This window comes from Eumetopias jubatus, unplaced genomic scaffold (assembly GCF_037043125.1).
Source record: "Eumetopias jubatus isolate StellerSeaLion01/CBP00866 unplaced genomic scaffold, mEumJub1_p1.0 scaffold_1, whole genome shotgun sequence".
Classification (NCBI taxonomy): Eukaryota; Metazoa; Chordata; class Mammalia; order Carnivora; family Otariidae; genus Eumetopias; species Eumetopias jubatus.
The window spans coordinates 66,930,602-66,942,787 of record NW_028274807.1 but is presented as its reverse complement, the minus strand read 5'-3'; the positions used below and the strand labels follow the sequence as shown (position 1 = coordinate 66,942,787).

General features: G+C 42.2%; 2 protein-coding genes across 2 annotated transcripts in view; one reads left to right on the top strand and one right to left on the bottom strand.

The window, feature by feature from the left end:
• Positions 1 to 6,741, bottom strand: part of SLC49A4 (solute carrier family 49 member 4) — a 77,707-nt gene extending 70,966 nt beyond the window's left edge. The window contains exon 1 of the mRNA XM_028110567.2: positions 6,055 to 6,741. Within this exon, the coding sequence (XP_027966368.1) occupies positions 6,055 to 6,397 (343 nt within the window). The 5' untranslated portion in view covers positions 6,398 to 6,741. The remainder of the gene's footprint in view (positions 1 to 6,054) is intronic.
• A 1,027-nt stretch (positions 6,742 to 7,768) lies between these two features.
• Positions 7,769 to 12,186, top strand: part of HSPBAP1 (HSPB1 associated protein 1) — a 60,610-nt gene continuing 56,192 nt past the window's right edge. Inside the window, exon 1 of the mRNA XM_028110509.2 lies at positions 7,769 to 7,999. Coding sequence (XP_027966310.1) covers positions 7,936 to 7,999 — 64 coding nt within the window. The 5' untranslated portion in view covers positions 7,769 to 7,935. The remainder of the gene's footprint in view (positions 8,000 to 12,186) is intronic.

Sequence of the window (12,186 nt, the reverse complement as noted above, 5' to 3'; positions counted from 1 at the left end):
CAGTGCTAGTGAGGTAATCTGCCTGACAGACCCCCTCCTGTCCCCTAAAGGAAAATGACCTTGCCACAAGCAATCCACTTTTGGCTAGTATAACTTCCTTGTTCCCGCTCCCTTCTGCCTGTAAAAGTCTTTCATTTTGCACAGCCCTTGGAACTCCTTTCTATATGCTAGATGAGATCCTGCCTGATTCATGAATCGCTGAATAGAGCCAGTAAGATCTTTAAATTTACTCAGCTGAATTTTGCTTCTTAACCAAGGAAATTGAAAGTCAACAAAACTATAATTATGCAGATTAAACTTAGCAAGGAAAATAAACTTGAGATCTGGATCAGGCACACACATGCCACATTGAAGATAATTTGTGATATGAACTGAGTTAGCTTTATAATATTCTTATATGATTTGAATATGATTAATACAATTTGGCAGAAGGAATATCATAGAAAATTGTGTTTCCCAGTAAGAAGTAATGCATACATACTGCTCATTTACTGCTTCTACTAACAGAATGCAAATTTTAAACCCATATTATAGCCATGGGAAATAGAGTGTAATTAATAAAAAGTACATTCACGGTCATAAATATGCTAAACTTGCAAAATGTTGTTCTTATAAGGTTTATATATGGGGTGTCTTATGAGATACTGATTAAAATGTTAGATTTGGGACTATAAGGCTTTACCTTCTACATGATATTTATTTTTTTCCTAAGTATTTGGTTTGTAATTAAGGTAAGCAGCCACCAACTAAGCAGTGAGGTGTTGTTTCTGACCATATAGTCCAAAAAACCCAGTTTCCTATTATTACTGCTAAAGGCTGGCACACTTTTCTACTCAATTATAGTTTTTATCAAATAAATGATAATATAACAGCTAAATATATACATTTCATAATAAAGAAGTTGTGAAAAGCTGATTATTTAAAGCAACCTCACAGGTACAGCTTGTGGCTTTCTTGCTTATTTTTAGTCGTTGCCAAGTATTACTTAATCCACCCCAGATGATGCTCAATTCTGAATAAAATGTTTTCTTTAACTCATTTGAATCTCGACAAGGCAGGACTCTATAATTTCATGTAATCAAAATAACATCAACTGACTTTGGGAAGAAGAGGTATGAGGACTCCAGGAAAATAAGCCTATGAGACATCTAGTACTTTTATGTAAATAAACAGATCCCAAGTGATTACAGTACTAGGATGTGAGTGCAAAAACCATCTGATGAAAGGTATTAGAACAATTTCAGAAAACCAAATATGATTGAAAATAAAAACAAATTCTATTCAAACGTGGCACAGACACTGCAGGAAGCTTCCTTCCCATGGATGACATCACTCCTTTTGCTGGGAACATATTTGGTACAGGAATGGCATCTCTACAACAGGTGTGCCTAAAAAATCAGGATGCAAAGTTAATTGGAACACACACACACATTCATAGTGGATGCATGGGAAATTAATTATAGTCATAAAGTTCACCTGGTAAGACTGTTTGTTCTCAGGCTCCATACTTCCATCAACTGGACAGAAGATGAGCTCTGTTTGTTCTTGGTGGGAGACCTCCAGTCTCCCTATCCCCAAAAGCCACAGTCTTGCCACCCCAAACTGCTTTGGAGACCACCAGGAACCATCATATTGTGCCTGTTTTTTTTCTGTCTACGTCAGCCTTGGGAGATCCAAGATTCACAGGTCATCCCCATACAAATCTGGCTTCATATATCCCCTAATCTGAACTCATCTCTACAGCTTCCCCAACTCCTGAAACCCTTCCACTGTGCCTGCTGGAGGGCTCACAATCAGGGAATCCGTGGAATCCCTACATTCTGAAGCCCTTCTCCAAATGTTCTCTTTACCTTCCTAATCCCACCCAAACCTCTCCCCCCTGACACTGCTCCCCCAATACTTCCAGATCACTGTCACTCTCTCCACCCTAAGGTTCCTCGGTCTCTTTTCTCAATGCTTTTAAGATTCTCTCTGGTTTTAAGCAATATGGTTATGATGTGTTTCAGTGTAGTTTTCTTCATGTTTCTTCTGCTAGGATTCTTGTCTTAGAGTTGTGGGTTTATAGATACAGAATTTTTCTGCCATTATTTCTTCAATTTGGGGGGCCCTCCCTCATCTTACTCTATGCCTTTCCCTTACTCTTCTCTTCTCCTTCTGCATCCCTAATTACATGTATATTAGGTCACTTAAAACTCCCACAGCTCACTGATGCTGGTGGAGTTTTTGTTTGTTTCTTTTTAGTCTTTTTTGCCCCCCTCTCTTCCATTTTGGATAGTATTTATTGCATTCTTCAAGTTCACTAATCTTGTCTTCTGCAATGTCTAATCTGCTATTAAATCCTGTCCTATACACTTTTTTTTTTTTTTTGGTCAGATTGCATTTATTTATAGAAATTTAATGTTGGTCTTTTTATGTTTCCTGTGTCTCTCCTTAACATGTCATGCCTTCTTCTATCTTCCTGAACATATATAGAATAAAGTAGTTGTTTTGATGTTCCTGTCTAATTTATCATTTGTGCGATCTGGGGATCTGTTTCTATTCACTGTTTTTTCTCCTCTTTATCGGTCGTATTTTCCTGCTTCTTTGCATGCTTGGTAAATTTTTATTTTGATGTCAGGAATTCCAAATTTTACCTTGTTGGATGATGGATTTTTTTTTTTTTTTGCATTTCTTTAAATGTTTGTGAACAACATTGTGAGATACAGCTGAGTTATTTTTGATCTTTCTGAGGCATACTTTTAAGCTTTATTAGGTGAAACCAAAGCATTCTTTAGCCTAGGGTTCTTTTGTCTTTACTACTGAGGCAATGCCCCTATGAGTTTTCAACTCAACCTCTTCTGTATTTTGAGGTTTTCCCTTTCTGACCTTGGGAATGTGAACTATTCCTAGCTTTGTGTGAACGTTGGGAATTGTTCTGCCTGTTCTTTTTTTGCTACTCCTTTTTCCAGCATTTGGTAGTTTCCTCACATGTATCTGCTGATCGGTTATCAGCTGAAGACTGATCTGTAGAAACTCCCTGTAGATCTAGAACTTTCTGTAAAGCTCTTTTCCTCTCTGGTACTCCACCCTAAGAATTCTAGCTAAGTCGGTCTCTTGGCAATTCTCAATTGTCTCCTTAACCTAGGGAAACTGCAGCACTCAGTCTGGGCTCCCCATCTCTACAGTGATACCTGGAAATTCCTTCATAGTGTTCATAGGGATCACCACCCTGCCCTGCCTGTTGTCCAATGTCTGAAAACACTGTTTCATATACTTTAATTTTTTGTTTTTTGTTGAAAATTGAAGGATAAATCCAGTTCCTACTATTCCATCATGGCCAGAACAGCTTTTGATCTAATTATATTTAATTCTAATACTCAAAACTCCTTGCTGCAGTTGTCTAGAAACTACCACACACCTGTCTCCAGAGCATTCACCCTCACCATTTACAAATATCTTGGCTCATTATTTCTCCTTATGACAATACTTTTTCATAAATCTGGTGATTTCAAGATTCACTAGATGATCATTTCAATATCCCTGCCTCTCAGTCCCGACTTCTTATTCCATGATCACGTCCTCTACCCTACACCTCAGTAGTCTTTTCTCTTGTTTATACTCTGATCTAATTTTTACTATGATTGCATCCATAATACAACTCAATTTCAAGCATTCCATTCTTCAACCATGACCTCCTCTCTTTCTCTCTTGCCTTGCTTTATATTCCTCCATAGCATTTATCACCATCTGACATACTAAATATTTAATTTTGTTCGTTGCCTAGATCTCATTAGAATATAGGCTCTGTGCAGTCTATCTTCTCAGTACTTAGCACACATTTAGGTACTATCTCCTTGAAACTTTCTTCACTTGGCTTCTAGGGTTCACTTGCTCTTGGCTCTCCTATTATCTCACTAGCTAGTCCTGTTTTGTCTCTGCTGAAAAATGAAAAGGGGTAAGAGGGTACAAAACCCATCTTAGGGAGATAACCGGTCTTCTATGATAAGCTGGCTGAGGCAGCAGGAAGGCCAGAGAACTATCTACCCTCTAGGGAGCAAGATATTTTAGTACCCAATAATGCCGGTACTTACTTTCCATGTATGTAGATAGGACATCTGCAGCAGGACAGCCAACATATGAAAGTATATTAGCTTTCTCCTACTAAAAAGGAAAACCACATCCTAAAAGAGAATTTTTACATTTATTTTTTATTGCTTCAACCAATGGCGAATATAAAATTGAATTCCCCATGTGGTTACAGGAACTGTTGAAAGAATTCCTAAAGTAACTTATTTTATAAAGTGAATAGGTAGTTCTTAATTTATCTAGCCACAGATAGTTCATACAATTGTAATAAAAAAGGTAAAAATTAACATTCTTCTACCATAAAAACAAGGTTGGTTAAATTTAGAAAATAATATTGAAAAATGTTCCTGACAAAAATATAAATAAAAAGAAACAACAAAATAACATTTTTCCCTAAATTTAGCCAACCTTGTAAGGAATGACAGAGGAATTGTCACAGATTGGAGGAAATTAAGGAGAAATCATAACTAAGTGCAATTTGGAGCCCTAGACTGAATCCCGGAACAGAAAAAAAAAAAGACTTTAGTGGAAAAACTGATGAAATCCAAATACAATCTATAATTCAGTTTAAAAGCAAACAAACAAACAAACAAAAAAAAAAACAAAGAAAACCTCCATTCAGGGGGCGCCTGGGTGGCTCAGTTAGCCGGCTGCCCTGGGCTCAGGTCATGATCCCAGGGTTCTGGGATGAAGCCAGCATGGAGTCTGCTTCTCCCTCTCCCTCTCCCCCTGCTCATGCTCTCTCTCTTGTTCTCTGTCTCACTCTGTCTCAAGCAAATAAATAAAAAATCTTTAAAAAACTTAAAAAAAAAAAAGAAAAGAAAACCTCCATTCAGTACAAGAAAGCTTTCCTCAGCATCTAGCACACATCCTCTGCAAAAGTACCTACTCTATCTGGAAGTTCTATGCCAGTCAAGACACACCTTCCAGGGCTGGACAGCTTTTTGTTCTTAGAAGGTTCTTCCTTTACTGCTTTGAGTTATATCCTTTTGTAGCTTCCACTCAATTTAGTTCTTCCTTCTAAAACTACACACAGTAAGTCTAATTCCTCTTTTACTTGACCTTCACATATTTTATATTTTGCCTCAAGTTTCTTTGTAAATGTTGACACACCCAGTTCCCTTAATCTTACACATGATTTTTACATCATTATTCTTGTCACACCACTTTTAAAAAAGTGCTCCAGTTTGTCAATGGTCTTCCTTCTGCTTGATGCTATACTTCTATGTCTAAAACAGTCCTCCTTTGTCAGCAGCTACATCACGGTGATCATGAATCATTTACCCATACCCATGTGGTATAACTCAATGCCTTATCATTCAGTTGTACGGCCTCTTTTTTCTCCTCACAGAATCACATTGGCAAGTGGTAAAGTGAGACGTCTGTTCAGAGTATTCCTCAGAGAGTCTTCATTCATCTGCCATGCTTTATTTGAGAGTCATAAATCTCAACTGACACAACCACCTAGTCACAAACACACACTTTAAAGCTGCCGTGCACCATTTTAGAGAAATCAAAGCATTCAGATCGGAGTTTCCCAAAAGCCCTGGGCTGGAGTCATCTATTATGCAAAGCCAAATACTTCCTTGTATCTGGGCATCATCAATCTATTTTCTGACCTTTCACCCTCAACATTCTCAAATCCCTTTGAAGTCAAAGCAACAGTCATTTTGGTCAGGTGTGAAAAAATGTATAGCACGTGCACGGGAATGCTCTGATGTCCACATTGTGCAAAAACACGAATATTTAGAGATCACTTAATCTCTGCTGTTGCATAATGGGCCTTGATGTAAACATAAATACAGTATCTGCAAAGAAGCCTCCCCATATTTGTCGCTTTAGGGACGGAGGGTTCCTGGTCAGAAATGGGATACCAGCAACACTCGGTCACCTCACATAACCCTTAAGACGAAGCCGAGGGCGGCGGCTGGCGGGCTCTGGCTCTCCCCGGAGTGACCGCGCCGGCCGGCGCTGCCCGGACCCCCTCACCTCTCTTGTCCAGGAGCCACATGAACGCGAAGCAGGGCAGGAAGCCGATGGGTCCCCACAGCACAAGCAGCGCGATGTCCCAGCTGGAGAAGCCATAGGCCTGGCGCGCCGAGTTCTGGATGGGGCCCCAGGTGTTCCAGACCAGGCCCTGCGCGAAGCCCAGCAGCGAGAAGAGCAGCAGCACCAGCCAGCGGCGCCCGTACACCCGCCCGGGACCCGGGGCCGCCGCGGGCAGCGCCGCCGCCGCCGCTTCCCGGCTTCTCCAGACAGCCCCCGGCGCAGGCCCGAGCCCGGGCCCCAGCAGTGGCTGCCGCTCCTCCTCGCTGCTCCAGCCCGCGCCCATGGCGACGCGCGGCCCGCGGGGCCTCGGCCCAGCGCGGTCCGGGTGGCCGCCGACCAGCCCCGGGCCGATGCGGCCGCAGGAGGCGGAGGCAGAAAGCGGCTGTGTTCACCCTCGGCCTCTGGGCCGCGCCCGGTGCGCCTGCGCCGCGCGAGCCGGCCCGGGGCTGGAAGGCGGGGCAGGTGCGGCGGGCTGGGAGGAGGCCGGGGTACTGCTCTGGGGCAGTACCCTCGCGGGCACTGGAGCGTAAACTGAGGCGGTAGAGGGCGTGAAGACCCCCGTCCCTGAGGGAGGACAAGGAGAAACCAAAAGGCGGGAGGAGCGCGGCTGAGCCGGGGACAAGGAAACTCCCAGAAAGGCTGTGTTAAGAGGAGGTTGGGCAAGGAACCTGGGATTGCTGGAGGAAGTGCCTAAGTTTACATCACGTGTCGGATAAACAACTCGGATACCTCCGGTCACTTAAGCTATTGCTTGCTTCTATATTGGATTTATTATTTTTGTTGGATTTCTAACTTTAGATATTAAAGGGGGAGATAGGGTAAGATTGAGCTGTTGGATTTGCCAGTTGAGAATTAATTTCTTTTTTACATACAGTAAGTACTGCCTATTTTTTCAGTTACCCTTTGTCTTACATACCCATTGAGATTATAAACTAGCCAATTACATTCATATGTGATTTAAAAAGATATAGATATCTTTCTACTCGTTGCCTGTCATTAGTGGGCTAGCAATAAAGATATGTTGATTAAGACAAGAGATTTCTGCCCCTAATGACTTAGATCCATCTCCAGTTATTACAATTTTGACCAGACTAAAAGTAAGTGAAAAGGGTGAGGGTTGTTGATCTCTTGATCAAGCAGCCGGTTGTTTATTTCATTATACAAATCCAGAAGCCTGACAGCTGTCGATTAGTGCCCTTGAAACCCTAGGTCAAGCGATTTGGCTTATGTGGGTCGGGAAATGAGTCACGGAGAGCGCAATTAAAGGACGTTTGCCTTTAGTTCGGATTCCCCAGAAGCCACAAAAAACAGACGGGATCATGTTGCTGCCAGAAGGGCAAGAAACGTGGAAAAGAGAAGCGTTAGCTTTCCTGGTAAGAGCGGCTGCAGAGTAAGGCGGAGGCGGAGCCCCCATTCCACTGCTCCGAGCCCCACAGGACTGCAAACCATACCCTAAAAACTCCAATACTTTTGGGTGTAGGAAAGCTGCAAGGCAGATAGGAAGGACATGACTAAAAAAGACGGGGAGCAGAAACTAATCCAAGAAAAGACTACAATGAAAGAAGGCTAAAGTCTGGGGTTGATACAAAGCGCTATAGCCGAGACCACGTGCTGACATTTCAACAACCGGGGAATCAAAACAAACCTGCGTGCCCCCGCCCAGCGCCCGTCACGTGACTGCCGCGTGAGCGGTGCTTCCGGGGGAACCTTGGAGTTGCTAACGCAGCTCCTTCCTGCCCTGCGACTCCAGAGCCCGGTGTTTGGCGGTCCTCTGAACCCACTCCCACTTCACTCCACTTTTGGGTTGGGGCGGAGCTAGCCATGGCAGCCACCCCGGGGACGACCCCTGAAACTGCCCCGGCAGCTGGAGCTGGAGAGGTGGAAGGTAGGCGCCAGACTGAAGTCAGGTCATGAGTACAACCCTATGCCAGCTCATTCTTGGCACCTCTCCTGCGGCCTATTGGTCTAGCTTCTATTTCACGTCTCTCCGGCTTTGCATTAAACTGTGAAGAAATTATTATTTTTTAGTGAACGTGGCTTTTCTCAAATTGAGGCATCCAGATTTCCAGTCATCGCGGAGGCCCTGTATCCCCACAGCCTGCCAGGGCTGATTCATGCATGAGGGTGGTTTGAATGGATTAAAATTAAATCTGTGAAAGTGGAGCCCACTCTTGAGATAAATGGAAATACCTGGGACTGGGACATTTATGAACAGAGATTAGGAGCTTTTGTTAGATTTTGGTGGAACCCTGCCTTAGGTAACCAGTGAGGTTGGGGGGGGCCCATGTGCCAGAGATCTCTGTTAGCCTTTATTGAGTGATTCCTCCGTGCCTGGCACAGTTCTGGGTACTGCTACTGGAGAATCTAGAGACTTATGATTGTTTCTAATAATGCTTTTTTTCCAGTTGAGTAAAGGGGCTTGGAAAGGAAAAGAATGATTAATACCTGGTAACATGAATAATACTAGCAGTACACACTGGGTGAGGGTTGTCACCAGGAGGAGAGATCCCTTTGGGGAAAACATAAATGCTTCAAGGAAGGAGTAGTTGGAGGTGGGTCTTTAAGATTGAATGAGATCCTGACAAATTTAGGTGGTAGTGTGGGGGAGTTGTGGGAAGACAGCAGAAAAACAGGATGGCTGTGGTTGGAGATGAAATACTCATGTTTGCCTAGAGCAGGAAATGACCAATCCAAGTGGAGGAAACAATTATAACTTTGTCCTGTCTGACCAGTCTCTTGTCCTTATAAACTCCCTTATATACTCCAAGGATACAATTCTTTTTTTTTTTTTTTTAAGATTTTATTTATTTATTTGACAGAGAGAGACACAGCGAGAGAGGGAACACAAGCAGGGGGAGTGGGATAGGGAGAAGCAGGCTTCCCGCGGAGCAAGGATCCTGATGCGGGGCTCGATCCCAGGACCTGGGATCATGACCTGAGCCAAAGGCAGATGCATGACAGCCACCCAGGCACCCCTAGGATACAATTCTTGAACTTCATCTATACCTCCCATCCATTGATTCTTATATTTTCTGTACATCCATACCCCCTTATCCAGTTTATAATTCATGCTCTATTTTGTCATGATCTGTCCTCTGAAGATGCACCATTTCCTTGTCCTTCCCTTCCTTTTTTTTATTCTTCTGGCAGAACTCATACTCTTGATGAACCCAACCTTTTGTTCTCTTTACACCTGTACTTACATGGCTCATTTTTTCTGGAAAAAGTCCTGGGCAAACTGATGACAGTATAAAATGAAAATGATCAACCTCTTGAATATTCATTCAGCATGAGCCTGAGATCCTCTGATTCTGTTTCTGTGGTAAGCTTACTTCCCCCCATGACAATTCCCCAAACTCTACATATCCTCTCTTCATCTCTTTCAATGGGTGACTTTGCAGGTCAGGTCAATTCTGCATCTAATTTGTCTACTTTTCCCCACCTTCACTATCAGACCCTTGTCCAGAGGATCCACATTTCTCACCTAAACCACTGCTATATCTTAAGGCCATGGGATCCTGTTTTTTATCTTGTGCCCCTCCAATCCCTTCTCCATTCAGCAAAAAAAGTGACACTCCCTTCCTTAAAACTCTTCAATGAATTCCATAGCACTTAGAATAAAATTCAAACCCTTAACCATGGCCTACAGAAATCCTTGGTCTGGGCTCTGCTGATGTCTCCAGGAGCATCTCTTGTCACTCACTTCCTCCTCCTCTTGTCTACTTTTTGCATAATTGGCTTCTTAATCTTCAGCTTTCAGAGTATGTCACCACCCGAGTTCTTACCAGACCAACCTATCTAAAACGGTCGTTTTAGTTTTCCCCTGACTCCTAACATCTATTGTTCCTGCTTCCTTCATTTCACTTATTACAATCTGAAATTACTTGTTTATTATTGTTTCCTCCACTTGACCTTAAGTACCTTGAAGGCAGGACCTATATCTGTTTTATTCACCATATGTGCCCAAGCAGCAAGTACAATGCCCAGGCACATAGTGGACACTTAGTACATATTTGTTGAGTGAATGAATAAGGGAACTCTGTGCCAAGTCCAAAGGCAGGAGGAGAAAGAGCATGGCATGGTCCAGGAACCGAAAGAAGCTGGTATTAGAAGTGGTGAGGGAAGTAGGATCGTTGAAGGGCACCTTGCCAAGTTAAGGAGTTTGGACTTTATGACAGTAGAAGGCCTTTAAAGAGCTTTAGGTAAGGGAGTAACATGATCAGGTTTGATTTTAGGAGGATCAGGAGGATAGATGGGAAGGAGAAAGACTAAAGAACAGGTACTTACCCTTTAAGCCTCAATTTTGTCTTCTGTAAAATGCATGATTAGTGTAAGAGTTAAAGATAATTGGGGATCATCTAGCATAGTGTTTGGCAGGAATTACATATTCATTAGTGGCAACCATTTTTATTATTAAAGAAAGGCCTGGCATTGGTGACTGATGGATGTTGTAACTGAGAGAAAAGAACTTAGAGAGCTCTGTAATTTTCCAACCTGAGAAACTACATGTAAATTAGGAACCTGAAGAAAAGGAGGTGGTTGGGAGTAATGAGTGAATGCACAGCGTTTAGATTTGGAAAGATGATGCAAAAGATATCAAGCATGCAGCTGGGTAAAAGGAGGGGTTTTTTTAGATTTAGTTTTCACTTTCCATAAATTCACCCTTTTAACATACACAGTTCATTGGTTTTTAGTATGTTCACAAAGTTGTACAGCCATTACCACTATCATTCCAGAGCATTTTCATCACACTGAGAAACCTGGTATCTATTAGTAGTCACTCCCAATTAGACCCTCTCCCCAGCCTCTGGCAGTCACTCATCTACTCTCTGTCTCTGTGGATATTTGCCTACTCTGGATGTTCCATATAAATGGAATCATATAATATGGGGCTTTTTGTGTCTGGCTTCTTTCACATTGCATAATATTTTCAAGGTTCATCTGTGTTTTAGAATGTATCAATACTTCATTCCTTCTTAAGGCCTAGTGATATCCCATGGTATGGTAATACCACATTGTTTATCCATTTATCAGTTGATGGCATTTGAGTTGTTTGCACTTTTTGGCTATTATGAGTAATGCTGCTGTGAGCATTCATGTACGTGTTTTTGTGTTAACATATGTTTTCAGTTTTCTTGGGCATATATATAAAATTGGAATTGCTGGGTTATAAGATAATTCCATATTTAACTTTTTGAAGAAACTGGTGAATCTTTTTTTTTGAGAGAGAGAGAGGGAGCACAAGCATGGGTGGGGGGCAGAGGGAGAGGGAGAGAGAGAATCTTAAGCAGGCTCCATGCCCAGCACAGAGCCCCATGCAGGGCTCCAGCGCACGACCCTGAGATCATGACCTGATCCGAAATTAAGACACTTGGACATTTAACTTGACTGAGCCACCCAGGTGCCCCAGAAGAAACTGGTGATTCTTAATTTTGAAGTCCTAAGGAGGGAAAAAAATCTGATGAAAATATGGATTTGCTCCCCTGAAAAATGCAGCATAAATACACATTTTTGCAGGTGACTTCGTATTTTTGTATTAGATTCTCAGTATCCTATCTATGGAACTTTCAGTCACATTTTAAACTGTCATCCTCCCCAGAATCACCAGTTTGGGATGACTGCTTATTATCATTACAAAGTAAGTTAAATAGACAAAATCCTACCAGAAGAGAAGGCTTTGCTTTAAATTACGTAAGGCTTATGTGAACAAAGGGTAAAAAAAAGTGCATACATTAAATACACAATGTGAAAGGGTCAGTATATTCAGGTTAATGATGAATATTGTGGGAGTCATAAGAAAGTTAATTTTTGAGCAAACTTATTGGAATGTATATTATAAACAGAAGACTCATACAGTGAGGTAGAAGACAGATCTTGCCCTAAAATAGTTTGTAAATATAGTTTGGGGGAAAAAGATGCAGATAAAAACAGTTGTAGTATAAGATGTATGCACAAGCAGGAAGGAATTAATTGGGAAGTAAATAGTACACACCTTCAGTGCTTTGGGGCTGAGAGAAGAAAGAACTAATGCAAACTGGATTGGTCTGTACTTCCGAGAGTAATTTGAAAGTT